Below are 14,975 nucleotides of genomic sequence, written 5' to 3'. Positions count from 1 at the left end.
TGCCGTGCACGGGGTTTAGCATGTGCCGTCAGTCGTGGGCTGCAGCCCTACTCGCCGATAGATGCAGTCAGCCCCCCTATCCCTCTCAAGATGGAGGAATTGACTGGCTGCCTTCATCCGAGTCGGCGCCGCATAAACAGCGCCGTAGCAAGCGTGCGCTATGTGGGATGGTAAGTCAACTGTAATCATGGCTCGGAGCCGTCAGGATAGCTGACAATAGCGGGCCGTTTGGTTTCCCGACGCAGTTCCGTATACCGTGTCCTGGTGGATGTGACAAGCTATGTACCGGCTAGCAGTCACGGTGAATGAGTCTTCGGTGCCGGTGGACTTCGGGTGCGGGGAGCGACAATTCGGCACCAAACTCTCGCAGTCGTCACGCCATATCAAATGCACTCTCAACCCATGGATGCAACACATTCCCTGTGCAGATAAGAAGTGAGCTAGGCAAGAATTATTATATGGTAAGAGCACCTACCTGAATACACTGCTGCCGGACGTTCCTTCCAGCGAGCTAAGCGCCAGTCTGAACGCTGCCCCCGCTATTTGAGCCGTTCCAGTCTAGAAGACTAGGGAAGTCATCGCGCATGAAACAATCTATACTTCCTGTTAATACCAAAATACGCAGAGGCACGCCGTGCGTGGCCAATCAAGCCATCCGCTAGACGTGAAAAAAAAAACTAGCATGTGCCTTTACATTCACGAAACATACTCGTAATCGATCCATTGAGGCCACCCAAGGAAGACCTTGTCGACGGTGAAGGCCCTCGCCTCCTCGTCCGTGAGCACATGCTCCAGCGGTATTCTTGCAGACGTGTTCCCACCGGGGCCTGTCCGAGCGCTGGAGTGTCACAATCTGTTCAACCGAACCAAGAGCGCAGCATCACGCACCGTAGGAATGATACTCTGCGTAGAATGTCGTGTTCATTATCACTGGCCTGCCACATAACTTAGCGGACGATTCGCAAGCTGCGGTCTACTGCGTACCGTGCACTGTCGAAGGGGGTCCAGCCGACCGCTTCCACGCTGTCGTCCATGAACGTGCGCAGGTACACCGTGGTCGCAAGATCGTTCCAGGGCCGCCCGAGAAAGCACTTCCCGTCAGTGACGGCGGTCGCATTCGCGTCTGGGGACTACCGGCGGTCCTTGGATAAACACGCGTACGTACAGACAGAGGACATTGCAAGAAGACGCACCCGGATGATCCTCGAGTTTGAGATATATGCGCCGTACCGGTTGTCCGGCGCATCTGTCAAGTTTGTGCCTTTCCACGCGGCTATGCCGCCGCCGCAAGCACGATTCGCGAGCGTGACCTTTTCAAACCACCTGTACCGTATTTTTAGTCGTCTCATCTGCTCCGCGGACATAGGGGGAAGGCTTACGCTGTCCCGAAGCCAAACAAATCTGCAAATTTGTAAATCGTGGCAGTACATATAAAAGGGAAAACAGGCTCACAGTCGGTTTGCCCGTAAATGATGCTGTCCATGACATACGTGCTCGCGTTGCGGCCCGTGTACCATGTGTCCTGGTAGCTCGCAAACGTGCAGCCATAGAATGACGCGTTTGCGTACGAGATATCCGTCACGAGGGCCTGGGAGATAGAGAAGTTGGCCTGCTGCAGCTCAGCATAACAAGGCATAAACTCGCGTCGTCGTTGTGTCTCACCGCACGGTTCTCGAAGTCGATGTTGTACGCCTTGAAGTCGACGTTACCAAATAGCGGCTGCAAAGGGGCGCCGGTGGGTCCAGCTCCGATTAGAGACGCGTTGAAGGACGGCGCGACGAGCAGGACTGCCGACTGTGCGTCGTCCATTCCGTTGACCACGAACTGGTTGTTCCAGATATGAACCAGATTGCGCGTCGACGCATTTCCTGCGGGGGTAAACGCGGTGCCGGGGTCCAGTTGACCCTATCATGTTTTCAGTCGGTTAGGCGGTATATGTTCAGACATTGTGCTCACCAGTAAAGTGACAGGATCCTGGCGGGTGATGTTAACTGTCTCGTGGTATTCACCAGCACCTATAAGGATCGTAGCTGGGCCCCGCTCGGGGCTTTGGACCGCTATGAGACTCTCATGAGGGCAACCGTGCCATATTACTCACAGAGATGTGATAGCCTCTTGAACGCTCTGAAAATCTGCGCGCGGATCATTTCCAGACACAAAGAGAGTCCCAGGAGCACAACCCGCAAGAGGGGAAAGGCCGGACGGTTTTTTGAGCTGACAAGCTATGTGGGGAGGCGACAGTGCGAAGATACAGGGGAAGACCGCGCAGGCCGCAAGCCAGACGAATAACCTCATCTTGCCATCGAGACCGAGGGCGAGGGCACAACCGGGTGCGGCGAAAGCCTGCTAGCTGGGCCTTATATTCTTCATGGGGCGGGAAGCGGGCCGTTCGGACGTCAGAAGACCTAGGTCATTCACGCTGGCATGCCCAAAAGTCGGAGAGCAGCTGGACATGCATGGTCGTAAATAGCTGAAGTTCGACGGCGTACACATTGTGTATGACGTCGATATATTACGCGGCGAGCCAGACGAATTCTGCGCTGGCAGCGAAGCTGCGAAGGTCGTTTAGTTCGTTTAGTCAAGGCGGAAGCTGGGGGACCGTATTCTGCTCACCTTTGAATGTCTGTTTTGGTTGATCTAATTAGTACACGTTCTTGTTACGCAACACGAACACGAATACGAAGATAGAATGCATGATCTTTACATCTTGGTAGCATCGAAGGAGGCTGATGATGCATTATGCTCATGCACTATCCCTTCGTCTTTTCACAAATGGGCCTTATATAACGGTTCGTCACGCAAGACCATGCTTACAATGTAGTCCGCGATCCCCGACCCGCAGGCAGGGTTGTTTCGCGACTGTCATGCGCAAACGCCGGTTGCGTGAGATGAGCGGAGTCACTGACAACTTAGACAAGTAGTTCCATCCTCCTCCAAGTGGGTGGGTGACAAGGAGTTCTGCGATGACAACAAGGACGCCAACGTTGAGGTAGATATACTTCTCGAGACAAGACAAGGACAAGACGTCTCGTCGCCGTCTTCCTCGACGAGGTCGTGTTTTGTCGTATTTGTTCTAGCCGGACCGCGGGAGACCCGGGCGCAGTGTGGCCCTCCTCCTCGCTACCACCACCTTTTCCTTGTGCTACCTCTGCCTCCTCTACCACCACCCTCGCAGCCATGAGTTTCCAAGATATCGAATCAGGTCTTGCGCAGCGCCCCCTCTCTCCAGGCTCCGGCGTGCCCCAGTCCCCCGAGGAAACAGCCTTTCTAGGGCTTCAGTCGTCGCTCTCGCTCCAGGTCTTCAAGATCAACTCCAATGTGCAGGGTATCCTGAAGCTGGTCGACCAACTCGGGACGGCGAGGGACTCTGCTACGCTCCGCAAATCTCTGTAAGCACTCTTTGTAGACTGTCGCGTCGCGCTACTGACGAGAACGCGTGTGGTGCAGCCATGACCTCACGGAGTCAACGCGGCAGATGGCCAAGCGTGGCTCGGACGACCTGAAGAAGCTCGCAGCCATGCAGGCGGTACTGGTACGTTCTCCCAATCACTTAGACGGGGCCTCCGCTGAGAGGTGGGCCATAGCCGCGGTACAAGACGTCATTGCAGAAGACTTCGCACGACTTCCAGCTCTCGCTTGTCGCGTTCCAGCGTGCGCAGCAGGTCAGCATTGAGCGGCAACGGACGGTGGTCGCAGGTGTCAAGCTTGCTGTTGAAGAGGAGGAGGCCGCAACGTACGCGCATATACAGTACTCTTCTCTCTCTCTCTCTCCTCACACGCTGTTCACAGACATGACCTTGAGCGAGCGTCAAGTCCCACACCTTCGCAGCGCCAAGCCCAGATTCTACAGACGCAGCTTTCACCACAGGAGCTTGTCTTCCAAGAGTCCATGATCCAGGAACGGGAGGCCGAGATTCGGGAGATTGAAACTGGAATTCACGAGCTTCATGAGATTTTCCGTGACCTCGGCACGCTCGTGCAGGAGCAGGGCGGCATGATCGGTGCGTCTGCAGACACCATAGTCCGTCCAAGACGGCGTTTTTGACCTTCTGATACTAGACAACATCGAGTCCAACATCTCCTCGATAGCGGTTGACACCGCCGGCGCCGCGGAAGAGCTCACCACCGCACACGAGTATCAGCGGCGGGCAGGCCGGCGCGCCCTCTGCCTCATGCTCGTCCTAGTCGTTGTCGTCTGCGTGGTCCTCTTGGCAGTGCGTATTCTCCTCATCGTTGCGCGTTGTTCGGCCGGAATACCAATGTTTTGTTAATGCCCTGCCAGATTCTCTCGTGATGGCCCCCCGCGTGGAGAGAAATCACACGTTGTCCGCCACCGACGGAGATGGTTGGGCCCCGTGGTTATGGACGCTTGATTTGCTTTCGGATGGTTACTTTATCTCCCCCCTCTAGTTGCTGACGCCTTTTGAGACGATATCCATTATGTTGCTATTATGCCTTACAGTGACGTATTGTACGACCTCGAGCTTTAGAAGCTCCCGGATGAATTGGAGGATTACTTCACGCTGTTGCGCGTTTGCATAGCAGAAATCTACATCGTGTGGGTGGCACATTAAGACTATGCCTTGACTGCGGTAATTCCAGCCTCCTTGAGCTTTGCAATGAGCTCGTCCACATTCTCGACCTGTAGGAGAAAATGGATCAGGCCGTGTACACGTTTCGAGGAACTTCGGCTAACCTTCGCTCCTCCAACGCGCTTTGGTGGTTCTGCAACCTTGAGAGTCTCGAGAATTGGTGCGAGGTCGACTTCGAGCTCGCCCGGGGTGAGCTTCTGGATGGGCTTCTTTTTCGCCTTCATGATATTCGGCAATGAAGCATACCGGGGCTCTGCGAAGAATGTCAGTGCCTCCTCGGGGCAACTACTGCTCATAGGACGTACCGTTTAACCTGCAAAAATGCGCACTCAGGTATATATACAATCCCGCATGACCGGATGGGACTCACCGTAGGTCGGTCGTGACAACCAATGGTAGACGGCACTTCAGCTCCTCCAGCCCACCGTCAATCTCCCGCGTGACCGACGCCTCCTTCGCCTTCGGGTCCACCACGAGCTTGCTCGCGAACGTCGCCTGCGCCCAGTCCATGAGGCCCGCGAGCATCTGGCCCGTCTGCCCCGCGTCGTCGTCGATCGCCTGCTTGCCCATGATCACCAGGTCCACGCTGTCCTTCTCGCGCCGGATGACCGCGCGCAGCGCCTTCGCGACCCCGAGCGGCTCGGGCGCCGCCGCGCCGTCGGGCACCTCGATGTGGATGCCCGCGTCCGCGCCCATCGCGAGCGCGGTGCGCAGTGTTTCGGCCGCCTTGGGAGGGCCGATGGTGACGACCTTGATGCTCTTCACCTCGTCCTTCAGCTTCTCGCGGAGCCGCACGGCTTCCTCGACCGCTGCACGCCGGGCGCCCGAGTCAGTGTGTGTTCCCCCCTCGCAGCAGCGTCCCGTTTCCACGTACCAATTTCATCGAACGGGTTCTAGGAGATGTCAGGACGCAGGCCCTGAGACCATAGAGGGTGACGGTGGACTCACCATGGAGTGCTTGACATTCAAGTCGACGCCCTTCTGGTCAGGGTTCACCCGGATCTTGACCGCATAGTCGACTGTCCTGTGTGCTCCCTTTCAGCACCTGCCGCATGCGTGATTCACAGAGCTGTTGTACGCACCGCTTTATAGGAACGAGGATGTTGAGCAAGCGTACTGCAGACGGTCTCATGCTGGCGGCGAGGAGAGCTGGGGAAGGAATCACAGAGCCTGGGGCGCTTCAAGAGTGCGGGGACTTGGGATCCGCATCGGCCGTTGCCGGTGCTAAAGTGCGCATCCGCATTTGGTAATTTGGCAGCATTGCACACCGCAATATGAGTTGGACACTCCCCTCCTTCGCGACCGGCACCAGCAACAATGCATATAAAGGTCGGTCACAAGGCTTGACGAAGATCTGCTGTATATGGTGTGCACTTTGGACGTGTTGTTATAAAGAGCACTCTGGGATGCCGAGTGCCCATTAGCGTAACTTAATGAGAGTTGCGGGCATTGCTAAACAAAGAATTGCTCCGGTCGATGCGCGAGTGCGGTTCAAGTCTAATTGTGGAGCTGTAGTGGTGTTAGCGAAGTACACTCGTGGACTCAGAGGAGCTGAATATATGTTCCTTCTATTTTTCCAGAGGTGAGAGATGTGAGATGCGGACAGCACCGGCGTCCTGCGGGTTCAGTGGGTACGACATTCGAGATCTCCGAAGTCGAGGGTGAAGAGGCAGCGACATAATCTCTTTAATCAGTGCAAACATTCTTTGGCATCCGGACGTCCTCATGTTGACAGTTTGAGAGCGGGGCCCCCAGCTCTACAAAAGCAGCGGCTTTCAAACCGATATATACCCCTACGTTAGTGGCAAATACTCGCCTTTGTGAGCCGATAGATGCTAAGTACCTCGGGATCTTCTGGGACCCTCATTGCGTCAGTGTTCCGCGCCCGCTTCAACATCTCGCAACGTCCCAAGTGTTGCTAAGGTGTTTTCCAAAGGACTACTTATCCTCTTCCGATGCACCATTCGGACGAGGATGTTCAAGGCGCTGTGTCGTACACGCGGCTTATTTTCCTAAGTAACCATCCCGATCATCGTCGCTGAAATACTTTCTCAGCCAGAAATATATACCCATATGTTGGCTTTGGATGTCAGTCGAATATATCAGTATGCATTGTGTTGAGTGTTAGTACACTGCGCCGTCGAGCCTCCTGGAACGAGGTTTATATCCCATAGAATACATCTGATCAGAAGCTCCAGCCGGCCAGACGAGAGTGTTCAAAGGTGCAAAAAGCAGGGGGGCGGTGGAAGAAAACAGTCGCCTTGCGGCGGATTCGAACGTAAGCGTCTATGAGTCAGTAACCTGGTGTCAGCTTTGCAGCTAGCTATAGGGCCATTGGATATGAAGACTTTACAACTGAGTTCATTTGTAACTGGTATATATGGTAGACTTAAGAGACAACAAATATCACACTTCGGTCTACAAAATCGCAAGTATATTCACCGCACCTTACTCTCTTCCTCGTCGCTGCCTCCCCCGGTATCCCCGTACTCTGCCAAATATCACCATCGTACGATTGCCGGAGTTAAAATGTGTCCAGGTATGCACCGCCGTAGTTTCTGGATCGAGCCGGTCGAGACGAGCCGGGAACGGGGCCGGGAGGCGGCAGTGGCTGGTGGGCGCATATAAAATCCGCCCCTTACTCCGTACCCACACACACGCGCACGGCGCACTCTCAACCATCATGGCCGACATTCCTATGCGACAACGCGTCGAAGAGTACATCTCCAACCTCCAAGATGAGATCGTCGACGCACTGGAGAAACTCGACCCGAACGCGCCCAAGTTCAAGCGCGACTCCTGGCTCCGCGCGCAGGGCGGCCGCGGCCTCTCCTGCGTTTTCGCGGTCCCCGTGCCCCCAACTGGCGTCGCGCCGCAGGAGACGGTGCTCGAGAAAGGCGGCGTCAACATCTCCGTCGTGCATGGGATGCTCCCCCCGCCCGCCATCAAGCAGATGCGCGCCGACCACTCCTCCATCCCCGAACTGCAGTCGAGCGTGCCCTTCTTCGCGGCGGGCATCAGTCTTGTCATCCACCCGCGCAACCCGCACGCGCCCACAGTGCACGCCAACTACCGCTACTTCGAGATCACCCAGCCGCCCACCGAGGAGGAGACGGCGGCGGGAAAGCCGGGCAAGCTCATCGCATGGTGGTTCGGGGGCGGCTCCGATCTCACCCCCTCGTACCTCTACGAAGAGGACGCGGTTCACTTCCACCGCACGATCAAGGATGCATGCGACCCGCACGGCGCGGCGGTCTTCCCGACGTTCAAGAAATGGTGCGACGAGTACTTCTTCATTCCGCACCGCGGCGAGGCGCGCGGCCTTGGCGGCATCTTCTTCGACGACCTCTGTGACGAGCCGCACAAACGGTTTAGCGCAGACGACGCGCGCCCGAAGACGCCTGAGGAGATCTTCGCGTTCCTCAAGGCGGCGGGCAACTCGTTCGTGCCCTCATACATCCCGATCCTCGAGAAACGCATCCGGACACCGAGCGATGAGCACGAGCGTCGGTGGCAGCTCGTGCGACGTGGCCGCTACGTGGAGTTCAACCTCGTCTACGACCGTGGGACGAAGTTCGGGCTGATGACGCCCGGGGCGCGGATCGAGAGCATTCTCATGAGCCTCCCGGAGACGGCGCGGTGGGAATATATGAGCGAGCTGGGAACGGATCCGGAGTCGCGCGAGGGCAAGTTGATGGAGGTGCTCAAGACCGCGCGCGACTGGGTATAAGGCGCTTCGCGCGACAAGGCAGTGTATTGTGAGTGTTCAGTGTCTCTTCCTTCGCGTACCTGTAGCTGACAGCGAGCAGTATAATGTACAGTATAATGTGCCGGCCTTCTTCTATAGACAAAGGCGGGCGCATACAGTCAGCTTCCCCCTGCTCCTCCACTGTGGTTGCGAATGAACCCCCTGTGGGCCGGCCGGTTATGCCATAATGTCGCTTGGATTGATGCATGTAGGTCGTTGAGGTCGGTGCTTCGCTCACGGTGCTAATCGCCTATGTGAGAAGTCCATGATGGCGCGCACAACGTATCGGACTCACCAGCCGGAAAAGTCGCATAAGAGACTTCCTGACCTTTGTTCCGCTCGCGTTTCTTCATGCGGCCTCTGTAGGTCGTCATGGTGTCCCTGGTCACCCACGACGGGTCTCCGTTAGCGTAGAAGCTGAGAATATAGCTCTTTAGGTAGGGATGCCGAGCGCCCAGCTCGACTGAGGACCACTGCGGCGTTGGATCGAAGATCCACGCCTGCCGCCCGCCCGGCCAGGTATGCACGTACAGGTCGCAAACGCACGCCTGGGGAATTGGTGGAGGAGCCTGTAGCCGCTCGCTGCCCGAGGATGCGAACCAGCTGGTCTTCTCGCCTCGGCTGCGGATGCTTCGCTCCTGGCGACTGCTGGTAAGGTGAGCACAAGTCAGATCGAGAGTCGTTAACCAGTGGGAGACATGACTTACGAAGGCACAATAGAGCTTAAATATACGTTGCCGTGCTGCGCTTGCCGTGCAGGCTGAGAGGGGCCTGGCGTCGGCGCATCGCTTGACGTAGCAAGAACTGGCGGCACCACGATTGAGGCGGCAATGGGCGGCGTTGAAGCACTGCGAATGCACGAAGACTCTACGTTGTGGACCGGCGGGTCGATAGGTTCGACGGTGGAGGCTTCCAGTAGGCCATCGACATGACTCGCACTCCCAGGATTGCTGTCGTAGGCTTCAGAAGGAAGAGGTGGCTAATATCCCACAAAGGATGAGCAAAGCGTATATGTGGGAGCGATACCTGCTCACAAGGTCTTTGTCTCTGTTCCATGCAGGGTGCGCTGAGATACCACGGGTATCTTGCGCAGCTGGGGGCTGGTCACTCGGCTGCCTTCTGATGGTTAGTACGTCCTCCCAGTACTCACCGCGCGTATCGTACAACTCACCTTTGCTCAAGCTGTTGTTGGTGTTTCTGCCACTGCGCCCAATGCCGGTGTCGAAGGATCAACGAATTCGGCCCCATGAGCTTCCACTCCTCGTCATCCCATGGAGAAGGCGAGCGGCTGTATCTGATGTAGATAGTGACAGGGCCGTCGGGCTCGACCATCTTGCGATTTGGATGGTGAGTGGCGCAGTGCTTGTGGGAGATGCGGGAGTCTCGAGGTGTTGAGAGAACGCCTTCCTCCTTTAAATCTCCGCCTGACGGCATGCGCAGGAGGCATGTTTTCGATGCGAAAGACAGGGAACAGATTGCCTAATGCGAGGTCCGCTATGTTGCTGCAGGAAACATGGGAGAAACATCGTGAACGCGACTTACGATAGGTCCCTCGGCGTCTTATCTGTGGTCATTACTGACACGTGTGATGTGATCATGCAGGATCTCCTTCGCGAAGGTTTGTTCACGCTTGGAAGATATATATGTATATCCGTGGTATAATGCGAGAGGAAGCGTGTGTAGTACTCGCAGCACTCATGATGCAGAGGTTCCCCTCGCTCAGACGTGCATACGTCGTGCTGGACCAAGGCAGCGTAGATTTGCGCATGTACAAGGACATCGAGTTTATGCCCGTGTTTGCAGGCGACGCCCACGCTGCCATCGCGCCGGCCAAACTCAAGGACCTCTGCGCTACACTGTACAAGACATGCTCGGACCTCGCTCGTACGGACACATGCCCGCCACCCTGCCACAAGTGATAAACGCTGCTATGTCGCCTTGTTTTGAAGTGTGCATCAACAGCGACGGGAGTACCACGTCCGACAAGACAGTCGTGACCTCTCCCAGGGCTCCTCTTTTGAGAACTTCTCGCATGCCAGTGGGATAGACGTGGGCATGGGCAATTAGCCGGTCGCGAGGATATTGTCCTATCTCGGCATCTATACATGCTGTTCTGTTGCGCGTAGTTCAGAGAAGCATGCACGCGTTGTTGTACTTATGTACGCGGAGTGCCTTGTACTCTACTATGACTTTTGACATCAGCTTATGGACATTCTTACACCTGTGCCAGTAGCCCAGCTTCGTTCTGTGGGCGCGTGTGTGAGCGGATATCTGACGTCCTTGTAATCTGGAGTACTACATACACCATGGCGACGGGCTTCTCGGGCGCTGAGTACTAGTACAATTACGCCAGAGGAGTATATACAGTGTGCCATTCGCGATAGTCAATTCCAATCCCATCTGCTCTATACGCGTATTCCTCTCAACACCTACCTTCACTTACCACGCCAGTCCAATCCAACCAAGTCGAAATGCCAGAAGCCATACTAGGAGGCACCGACACCGTCATCCTCTCCAGTAAATGCCCCGCAGCGCACTTCGGACAAGTCACGGGATACGAACACCTATGCGAATCGCCCTGCAATACCACCGACGTGGATCTAAACGAACAGGATGCAACCCACCCTGATCCTCGGATGTTCCTGCGGCAAATGTCAGAGCCAGCCGCTTTGTACAATGTCGGCGACGGGGACAGGGTGTTCTGGTTCCGCGACTGGGGGCGCATCGACGCCACGGAAGTGCGCTCCCTCGCCGACCCAGACATGGATATCCCCGAGGAGGCACGCGCCATCGCGCCCACCCTGAAGCTCGGTGTTGCTACGCGCACCCACTGGGACTGGGAGCGCTACCGGTGTGGCACGCGCCCCTACCTGACGAGCAGGCTCGCGTGGGCACTCGTGCGGCACAGCATGCACCCCGCGTACATCGTGCAGCGCTGGGAGGACTGGGCGCACGCCGGCGTCGCGCTGCGTTTCCGCCACTCCATCCCGCAGCACGTGTGGACGAACCTGACGCGGCTCAAGCTCCAGCTCGACGACGTACGCCCTGGGGACCCGCACGGCCACGCAATCTACACCACCGTTGGCCTTGACGGCCACGCGCGGCACCCGAACTGGTGGACGATGTGCGAGATCGTGGGGTTGTGCGCATACCTGGGGGCACGGCTTGTTGGCCTGAGCGTCAGCATGTGCTTCCCGGAACTCGTGGTGCTGCACGTACCGCGATTCGTGCACGCAATCGTGCAGCGCTGCCCGAAACTGCTGTACCTTGGCGTAGAGGATACGCAGTGCCAGCACTTCTTACCACATGTGGTGCGGGCATTGAGTCATCTCTGGAGGATCTTCGCGCTGATATCCTGCACAGTTTCCGGGCTTCGGCTACTTGGCTGCCGCAGTTCGGGCTGACAGGCCGTCGGACGAAAAGATCGTGACGCCTGAAGGCCAGTTACACACCCTTGTATTGGCAAAGGCAAGCATCGTCTGCTGGGAGGCTGAGTACCAAGACGAAGACTTAGCGCAAGAATTCGAAGAGGTACGTCTCGCTTGTGCAACACAGTGTACGGGACCGTATGACGCGGCGCTGACATCGGTCGTTGTAGAGGCTTGAAGAGGCGGAGTCCCTGCCCTATCGCATAGAGCGTGCTCCGGCACTCTGGAATGCTAGCATGAAGGCCGAGGAGGCCCGGGACCTCGCTCGCCTTATGGTGCAAGAGATTCCTTCGTTGAGGCGGGCGTATGTCGCTCTAGACCGTGGTGCACTCGACCTACGCGCGGACAAGGACGGAGTCTTTCAAACTGTGAGCGCGGGGGATGCGTACATGATAGAATGATAATAGATTGGAGCGGACTCCATAAGTCAAGTGGTGCTGTAACTTCGCGGCTTGCATTGTCGGACTTGGATACCCCTCTGTATTTTATCATGTAGTACTCAAAGCAGGGAAGCGATTGCTCGACCGATCAGAGTGTTTTCTTGATATTACTGTGAATTTAGAACAGTTTGTTAATGTGTCAATCGCGGTTAATACCGAGTGGATGAGGGAGCACGTACATGAGTGAGTGGCAGGAAGAGAGTGGTTGCAGGGGATTAGACGCTCATCCAGACAGCGCCACCAGTGGGTTATCGTCGCTTACTCTCTCACCGCCATCTCCTTCAGAGTCCTTCTGATGTGGTGTTCTGTGAGTCCACAGGATGGTCCAGTTTGCAAAAAAAGATACTGAACCACGAATGAACGCCTCGTTCACAGTGTTGGCAGCGGTGTATCTGCAGTTCCTAGTGCGCGCCGTACTGTGTATCCCCGGTCCGAGTGACGTCGCTTTCAAATAGTACTGCCATGGTAAGCACGATACAAGCTTACTTGCTGGTGAAACAGATTTTACAAATGCCTAACAGCCTTGCCGATATATATAGACACTGGTGGATAGGCAGCGTGATCTGCAACTCCCCGGACGTTGGACCGGCGAAAACGATGCCAATTCACGCGTTCACTACCGACTCACCCATAAGACGGACGGACTCGCAGCTCGTCTCAAATACTCTTGACACATTTTGCACAGCATAGCGCGAAGGACGGACAGACTCTCTACTATCCCAAAGCCCGATCGGCATTCGCTAGAATCACCATCTCACAGTTGTCTCACGGACTTCATAGTATAATAGCAGGATGAGAGCAGGTCAGTATGAGATCAACACATTTCGTATCCGTTCACATTGCCTGACGAAACCACGATGTCCACAGCTCGTCCTACCTCTTGGCTCGTTACCGGGTGAGTGACCGTGTATACTTCGCCTTGAGGACTCGGGCCGATTAACATATGGTCCATGTATGTTTTAGAGCAAACCGCGGCATTGGTTTCGAGATCGTGCGGCAGCTGCTCTCGTCTCCGACCAATGTCGTCGTAGCGGCTGCTCGTACTCCAGAAAAGGCGACCGCTCTAAAGGACTTGCAGAAGACAGCGAAAGGGACGCTGCACGTTATCAAGCTCGACGTCAGCGACTTTGAGAGCATCCGAGCGTCCGCGAAGGATCTACAGGCGATCCTCGGCGACAGTGGCCTCGAATACCTCATCAACAACGCTGCTGTTGTACGTGCCATCATCCATCAGCCCCCAAGCCGCACAATATCACGTCAACTAATATTTCTGCCGTCCCGCGGCAGGGACCTCTCGATACCGTGTTCACCATGGAGGCGGAAGGGCTTCTAGACACCTTTAAGACGAATTCCGTCGGCCCTGCGCTGGTCTCGCAGGTAGCCCTTCCCTTTCTCGAGAAAGGCACGGAAAAGAAGATCCTGCATATCTCGAGCACTGGGGGGAGCATCGGGACCGCAGGCCATGTCGGCGCACGTTTTGGGTCCTACTCCATGACCAAGGCTGCTTTGAACATGCTCGTGCGTTCTTACTCGTTTTCTACGAGCCTATACGCCATTGTTTTCCTCATTGCGTATATCACTTCTTCACTACAGGCGTACAAACAGAAGCTGGAGCGCCCAGATTTTACGGTCATCACCTTGTGCCCTGGATGGGTTAAGACAGGTGCGTGGTCGAGCACAAGCACTGCATTAGACTCTGTATGCTCATATATGTTTTGAACAGACATGGGTGGCGAGGGAGCGCAGCTCGAGCCGCACGAGAGCGTTTCGGGTATCCTCAAGATAATCACCTCCGCGACCACCACCGACAGCGGCAAGTACCTGCGCTACAATGGCGAGACTATCCCATGGTGAAGCTACAACTGTGATGCGCCCTTGTACCGTAAATCGTGTAGACACAGCGATATGGTTTGTGTCTAGATCGACTCGACGATACAGTCGATTACTGCACACCTCCGCTCCTCCGTGATCACCATCATCGGCTCCTCGAACATACCCCGCAGCTCATTCCCACGCGCGACCTGCCGAGCCCGTGCGCCACCGGCAGCCGTGGCGAGTCCCGCGTACTTAGTCCGCGCTGAGTTCCCCCTTGAACCCGACGGTCAGTTTCTCGTCCGAGACGGCGGTTCCAAGGCCCGTGGGATACATAGCGTGTTCGGTCTATGACTCGGATTTTGAACAACTAAAACAACGTTGGGCAACTTCAACGTTTGCAGTGCCAGGACCTCAGGCCTCAGGCCACATGCGCATCCTGCCATTCAAGCGGACGGTCACGATGTTATAAGCGCCCAAAGGCTAAAGCGCTGGCGGACGTATGCTCGGCATCTCGGCAAGCGTATCCTTCACAAAGCGCTCATATGTATCTCTCACAGCGCTCAAGTGCAGCACAAGTCCCCCCAAGTTTTGGCTGGCACATTTTATATGTACGCTCTCCGCATTTGATTTCCTGTGGCTACAGGAGATTTACCACACATATACAGCTGGAGCAGCGGTCTTCCTGCCGACGTCCCCGGATTTTACGTGGCAAACTAGTAGGGCTCATCGACATTCACGCCCTCTTCGATCAAATAATCCGCGGTTGCTGAAGGTTTGGGGTCCGCTGCCGTCCACACCATTCACTGAGTACTGTATAGACATCAGGCCTTCACCCTTTATAACGATTGGATGGAGTAGTTGGACGACCCCGTCGAGCAGCCTTGGGCATCCGATATCGGCCTCGGCCTCGACTTCGCTCACGACAACGTCTCGCACCGCATCCAATTGCGCC

General features: G+C 56.0%; 6 protein-coding genes across 6 annotated transcripts; 3 read left to right on the top strand and 3 right to left on the bottom strand.

Moving 5' to 3' along the window:
• Positions 1–696: 696 nt before the first annotated feature.
• Positions 697–2,295, bottom strand: TRAVEDRAFT_175476 (carbohydrate esterase family 8 protein; the record flags this gene model as incomplete). The annotated part of the gene is made up of 9 exons (XM_008046702.1): positions 697–827; positions 889–935; positions 985–1,130; positions 1,194–1,323; positions 1,380–1,401; positions 1,453–1,609; positions 1,663–1,905; positions 1,957–2,047; positions 2,099–2,295. 9 exons carry the CDS (start codon positions 2,293–2,295, stop codon positions 697–699), a joined length of 1,164 nt encoding a protein of 387 aa, XP_008044893.1.
• Positions 2,296–3,155: 860 nt separating this feature from the next.
• Positions 3,156–5,745, bottom strand: TRAVEDRAFT_156129 (electron transfer flavo protein beta subunit). Its single transcript, XM_008046701.1, has 12 exons — positions 5,675–5,745; positions 5,541–5,616; positions 5,467–5,485; positions 4,963–5,401; positions 4,898–4,905; positions 4,697–4,845; positions 4,283–4,642; positions 4,060–4,214; positions 3,790–4,001; positions 3,585–3,733; positions 3,448–3,532; positions 3,156–3,389 (listed from the first exon to the last, which is right to left on the bottom strand). Exons 1-7 carry the CDS (start codon positions 5,722–5,724, stop codon positions 4,577–4,579), a joined length of 807 nt encoding a protein of 268 aa, XP_008044892.1. The 5' UTR covers positions 5,725–5,745; the 3' UTR covers positions 3,156–3,389; positions 3,448–3,532; positions 3,585–3,733; positions 3,790–4,001; positions 4,060–4,214; positions 4,283–4,576.
• A 1,512-nt stretch (positions 5,746–7,257) lies between these two features.
• TRAVEDRAFT_156126 (Coproporphyrinogen oxidase) lies at positions 7,258–8,533 on the top strand. The gene is made up of 2 exons (XM_008046700.1): positions 7,258–8,350; positions 8,402–8,533. Exon 1 carries the CDS (start codon positions 7,276–7,278, stop codon positions 8,320–8,322), a length of 1,047 nt encoding a protein of 348 aa, XP_008044891.1. The 5' UTR covers positions 7,258–7,275; the 3' UTR covers positions 8,323–8,350; positions 8,402–8,533.
• Positions 8,534–8,773: 240 nt separating this feature from the next.
• TRAVEDRAFT_53785 (uncharacterized protein) lies at positions 8,774–9,672 on the bottom strand (the record flags this gene model as incomplete). Its single annotated transcript, XM_008046699.1, has 5 exons — positions 8,774–8,813; positions 8,872–8,988; positions 9,048–9,319; positions 9,375–9,456; positions 9,512–9,672. 5 exons carry the CDS (start codon positions 9,670–9,672, stop codon positions 8,774–8,776), a joined length of 672 nt encoding a protein of 223 aa, XP_008044890.1.
• A 1,139-nt stretch (positions 9,673–10,811) lies between these two features.
• On the top strand, positions 10,812–12,169 carry TRAVEDRAFT_24584 (uncharacterized protein; the record flags this gene model as incomplete). Its single annotated transcript, XM_008046462.1, has 3 exons — positions 10,812–11,651; positions 11,704–11,871; positions 11,939–12,169. The coding sequence occupies 3 exons, from the start codon at positions 10,812–10,814 to the stop codon at positions 12,167–12,169; spliced, it is 1,239 nt and encodes a 412-aa protein (XP_008044653.1).
• Positions 12,170–13,065: 896 nt separating this feature from the next.
• TRAVEDRAFT_53783 (NAD-P-binding protein) lies at positions 13,066–14,062 on the top strand (the record flags this gene model as incomplete). Its single annotated transcript, XM_008046698.1, has 5 exons — positions 13,066–13,103; positions 13,172–13,421; positions 13,496–13,726; positions 13,802–13,871; positions 13,932–14,062. 5 exons carry the CDS (start codon positions 13,066–13,068, stop codon positions 14,060–14,062), a joined length of 720 nt encoding a protein of 239 aa, XP_008044889.1.
• Between the last annotated feature and the right edge of the window lie 913 nt (positions 14,063–14,975).

The sequence above is a fragment of the Trametes versicolor genome (assembly GCF_000271585.1).
Source record: "Trametes versicolor FP-101664 SS1 unplaced genomic scaffold TRAVEscaffold_14, whole genome shotgun sequence".
Taxonomy (NCBI): Eukaryota; Fungi; Basidiomycota; class Agaricomycetes; order Polyporales; family Polyporaceae; genus Trametes; species Trametes versicolor.
This window is presented reverse-complemented; position numbering and strand designations above follow the sequence as displayed.